The 5,364-nt window shown below is 36.4% G+C and overlaps 1 protein-coding gene across 8 annotated transcripts in view; it reads right to left on the bottom strand.

The window, feature by feature from the left end:
• Positions 1-5,364, bottom strand: part of Sgce (sarcoglycan epsilon) — a 69,972-nt gene that overhangs the window by 2,248 nt on the left and 62,360 nt on the right. For 6 of the 8 annotated variants that reach the window (XM_010603439.2, XM_010603432.2, XM_010603430.2 and 3 more), the window contains 2 exons: positions 2,661-2,704; positions 1,756-1,790 (listed from right to left, as the gene is read on the bottom strand). In XM_010603439.2, the coding sequence (XP_010601741.1) occupies positions 1,756-1,790; positions 2,661-2,704 (79 nt within the window). Of the gene's footprint in view, positions 1-1,755; positions 1,791-2,656; positions 2,705-5,364 lie in introns of those variants that run through there. The other 2 variants (XM_010603433.2, XM_010603438.3) reach the window with 2 other exon arrangements.

Below are 5,364 nucleotides of genomic sequence, written 5' to 3'. Positions count from 1 at the left end.
TTTTTTTTTTTTTTTTTTTTTTTTTTTTTTTTTTTTTAAGAAATGGAAAAGTTCCTAAATTAGTCCTTCCTTTTTGGACCAATGCTGCAATGTTTATATTTCTCGAAAGGTATGGCCTGAAAATTCCTTCTACAATAAACAAATAGAACAAGGTTGACTGTGGGCTGGATGACCAGACCTTTTTATCATGGCTTTTAAAAAATACCACGGGGGTTGGAATGGTAGAAGGAAAAAAGGAGAAAACCTGAAGAGCATCAAACCTAGTGGTCTGGGCCTCATCCAAAAGCTATGTTACTGTCAGCTTTTAACTGCTGTATTATCCCAGCTAGTTTTGAACTCCAGGAATATAACACCAAGAGCTCTTGCACTTCTTAAACTTATACAAGATTTTTTTTAAAACTACATGAAACAAATTTTAAAATATAGTCTCCCTTGGAAAGGACCACATGGGCTGCTACAAATACAGTAACTGGCCCTCTAAGAGACAAACTGTGTGCCTAAATGATCTCCATGAAGGAAACTGTGACACTAGCCTAAGCTTGGAGGGACGGGAAAAAAGCCAGTATTGTTTCATGATAATCATACACAAATGGTGCTGCCTTATTACGGCACTAGAATAACCAGGGGAAAAGAACAGAGCAGCTCAAATGTATGCATGCAAATACATAAATGGAACTGAATCTGAACAGCCAGGAGAGAATAACTGAGAAATGAAGAAATAAACTTCATTTTTCCATTCAAATGAATAGAATGAGAATAAAGAACGCAACTGTCCATTTAGCACCCCTCCTGGGAGGCATAACTCTACTTAGCTAGAAAAGTGTGAGATGCAAAAATACAACAATCTTTCATAATTACATAAAAATGCTAGGCTGGTCTCTCTCCCTTCAGTGCTCAAGATACTAGAGATTCATTGATAAAACAACCAAGAGAGACAGGGTACTTTAGTCGACAACGTGTGATCCAAACTGCAGAAAAATGAAAACAAACAAACAAGAAAGTAACAGGCTATCGTGCTAAAAAAGAGATCAAAGTTTTCCTGACTCAAGCAAAATGCCTGTTCCCCAAAAACTGTTTTAGAAAAATAATTTAGAAAACCAAGTGGAACAGCCTAAAATTTCCCCAGGGACAGTGTTTGGCTCCTATTTGTTCAAAGCATAAACTCCCCTTCTAGTTGTAAAAGCTCCCTATTACTCAAATGCAACACCAACAAGTTGATATGCTAAAAGTGTGTGCAACTATAAAACAAATATCATTCTTTAATGTCACCCTTACTACCATCTACACAAGTTTTCTATTCTTCCTAGTGTATAAACATGTAAAATCTGGGTTTTCCAAATATTCAAGAAATTAGTATTTTTCTAGAAATTGTTTTCTTCCAACTCCAACCCCTGTGCAATTAAGAATCAGGACACAGACATTCCAGGAGAGATAGGAGGAGTCTATGACATTGCGTGAAGTTAATTCCTATTATAAAGGTTTTTCTTCAAATGTTTTTCTCTTTCAAAAAGAGTAGCCATGAAATCAGTGGTGATGCAGATTCATTTTTTCTCTGTTGGTGACACATGTTTTAGCAAAGTTTGTTTCTCCGTCAATCTCCTGAGAGCTTACAAAGTAGCACCAGCACATCAGTACACAGAACAGTCTCGCTGAGTCACGCTAGCATTTAATGAAAACGAGTAATCAGAATTTGGGGGGGAAATTTGGACAAACATCTCATAATTAAAATCTGATGGGAAACTTCATCGTACTTGCCTCGAATCTTTGAAAAGTTGTCAAACGAAAATCTCCTTCAATTCCCGAAAGCAGTAACAGAGAAGATAACTTTTGAATCAAAACATTCATTACATTTCTATATGTGCCTCACGGTTTTAAAGAGCCTTTCTTAATAGCTTCCCTGCCACAATGCCACTATTCATACTTAAAATTCCACACCCAACTTACATTTTTTAAAACTTCTCTTGCTTTTCCAAAAGAGCTACAAAGGCCTTAGTGGTTGCCTGGCAATTAGAACTAGGAATCAACCACTAATTAGAAGACAATCATGAATAAGTTATCTACTCGGTACTGAAATGAATGAAATAATTGGCTGTGGAAAATTTTTAGGGACACTTGAAGTAAACTTAAAGAAAGCAAGTCTTAGGAAAATAGAATAGTCCAGGGAGAATTGTCCGCCATCTTGTTGTCACTGGTCATATAATAACAGCTTTTTAAAGCGGCTTTAAAACCAGGCCAACTATTTCTCATTTATCCCCCAGAAGCCTCGGTGATTAGTCACAATGGCTTCCTTTTGTAAGAGTCAGTTTCAAGCTGCTCACTTACTGAGGCAAATCCTGGATGCATCCAAGCTAAAAATCTTTCATACCAAGAGGAAGAATAGGGAGCTCCCCTGAAGGGTGGGGGTTTTATTCAGCCTTTCTTAATTAGACAAGACCTACGTGGATGTTTTTGCTCTGGGATCATTTGCTCTGTGTTTATCATTATGACGCCAAGCTATGCAATAATCCATTATTCTGAGGTTTTAAGTCCGATTAAGGAACGATACAACTGTTGTGCTTTACGTGGTGAAGCTAAGCCTCCCCAAATTATATAGGAATATAGTTATCTTTTAATCTGTTAGCATCACCGATAAACATCAAGTTAGTATTTGTAGTACTCACCTGTACTCTGCTGTTGGGGAATCTGGGTTTGATGCGGCAAGTTCCTAGAAATGATTAACAGGGTTGAGTAACACTGTGTTTACATAAATGTAAATAGAAAGCAGACTTATTATAATGAAAATCTGCAGGGAGACAGGACCTCAACTCAGCCAGCACCACTCCTCCAGCCCTTCCCAAGTTAAGGGATGAGGAGGCTGAGGTCTGAGGAAGACACGAATAATAACTGCTAATATGTATGGAATTATCACTACCTGCTATATCCTAAACTACCTCGTAACAAGCCAAAGAGGTAGACATTATTATTTTTCCCATTTTACAAATGAGGAATAGCTTCAGAGGCCCAAGGCCATAGAGCTAGGAAGCGTATGACAAAGATGTGAACACAGTTACCCCAGAAATTATGTTCTTGACCTGCACACTTTCAGGTATGCTCACACTTTATCTCTCATCTCGTCATAAGACATTTTGAGGTACCTTTTTAAATATATTATTACCATCTTTCACTCTCAGACCTGTGGTCTCTCTCACCCTGTCAGCGAATGGCCATCTACCCAACTGCACTGGTGAAAATGCAGAAATCATCCTTCTTTCTTCCTTTCTTTCAATATCTATATTCAGTCACTTGGGAATTTAAACCACATCTCCTCAATCAACCGAATCTCTCCCTTTCTTTCCTATTTCCATTGCTGGCTTGGTTGAAGCTGTCCTGATTTCTGCAACCTTACACCCATCTCGATATGTTGCCTCACTTATAATGCTGCTCCCTGATACTCCACTCTGGGTGTTGCTGTCAGCGTGCTCTTCTAAGACTCAAATCTGATTATGTCATTCAAATAACACATGTTAATATTCCTTTACGGCTATCTGCAAAATAAGTTTCAGGTTTCTTAGTGTGGGCTCAGGCAGCCATCACTCTATCTGGTCCCCACAAAGAGTACCCCACTGGCTTAAAGATCATCTGCCAACCACCACAGCAGCTGTTACGGCCGGCCGTGTTCAACCAGCACGCCTCTGTCCTTGCAAATCAACTCATAATTCATTATAGCAGACACGTAATTCTCTTATGAGTGAAAAATTCCCATAAAGAATACCATTGAAAGTTTAACATATTATTTTTCATTAAAGAATAACATTTCAGAAACCATCTCATCTAAGCCTTCTCAGTTACTACCCTTAACATGCGTTCATGCTATTCAAGCTGACTGCTATTGTATTTCTCTTTGATTACTGTTTAGTTACACCGAAGTGCCTTATTAATATGAACTATCCTGTTTTTTTCACTATCTCCAACAGGAAGCATATGATATTTTTTGAATGAAAATGCAAAAAACTGAAGGTATTTACAAAGACTCACAAAATACACATGATGCATTAACATGCTAAAATATCCATTTGGTGTATCAAATTTTGATCTTAATATTACTTTATGAAAATGGACAATTTAGGTTCTGTGCAGATGAAACTCTAGGAGTCAGCCCTTTGCTACAAAGCAATGTTTGATGAAAGCCAGGGATTCCAAATTTTTACTTTTTCTTCAGTAATGAAATTCCTCTTAATTGAAATCCTTAGCACAACTCTGATCTACAAAAGAGATAAATGTGTGAGTTCCCTGTGTTGAAACAAGGAACCTAGGAATCCAGCCTGCTTTCCATGTCCTATGTTCAACATGCTGGGCCTTAAGACATGTTTAAGAAACTTCCAAGAAGGAGGAGTCTGAAAATCACTGATCTGAATCATTTTATCCAAGCAAATATTATGTTCCAAATGCAATGATCTAAAGCAAAACACAGTGCAAGCTAGTTAAATACTATTTAAACTCCATCTCTAGTGTGTCTAATTGAGTTTTTATTTTAAAAAATGAATTCTACTTTATACTGCTAAGGAAACAACAAAATCAACTCTTATATGACAAACTATAAAATATATATATTATAAATAGGAAGAAGGGAGAAGTTCATATAATTCACCAAATTACCTATTCTGTTGTTTCAAAAATATTTAATATATATGCTAATTTATTTCATTTATACTACTAGTTTCAGTAAGTTTATTGAAAAAGTCATGCTGTTTCTTCTTTAAAAGACAGAATCTTTTTATCTATGTTCTTTACTCTGAGTACTTTGAAGATAATGGTACAGTGTATTAACCATCATCTTTTTTATTAGTTTGTTATGATATTTTTTATTTTTCATAAAAAATTAATTCTAAATTTAAGGACAGTAATAATTCATCCCAATGATCACATTCTTTTTTTCTTATGTTCTTTATTGCTATTATATATTAACCATACTTGTCTTCATGTGGTATAAGGATGTATTTATTTTGATCTGTTCCTTAGTATTTCACACAATGCACATATATTGGTTATGGTCATAAAAGTAAAAAGATGAATTTTGAAACTACACAGAGGAAATAAGTTCTAGATCTAAACACTGAAAGACAAAAAACACCTTTACTACCAAAGTCAAAACACATTTATGTGAGCATTTTGGGGTGGGATGGAGGATGAGCCTTATTTTAACGACCCGAGTATAACTGATTTCAGTCTATTCTGCACTCTAACTGAATACAGCACTTGTTGTGTGTATCCACAAACACCACTCGCAATCGCATCCTCCTTCTCTGTCATCTCTAGCTCTACCTAGTGTGCTAACAGATTGAATCATGTTCTGACAGAGAAGAGGAGGGGGAGGAGGGGGAGGGG

Source organism: Fukomys damarensis, unplaced genomic scaffold (assembly GCF_012274545.1).
Source record: "Fukomys damarensis isolate Sample0158 unplaced genomic scaffold, DMR_v1.0_HiC HiC_scaffold_4, whole genome shotgun sequence".
Taxonomy (NCBI): Eukaryota; Metazoa; Chordata; class Mammalia; order Rodentia; family Bathyergidae; genus Fukomys; species Fukomys damarensis.
This window is presented reverse-complemented; position numbering and strand designations above follow the sequence as displayed.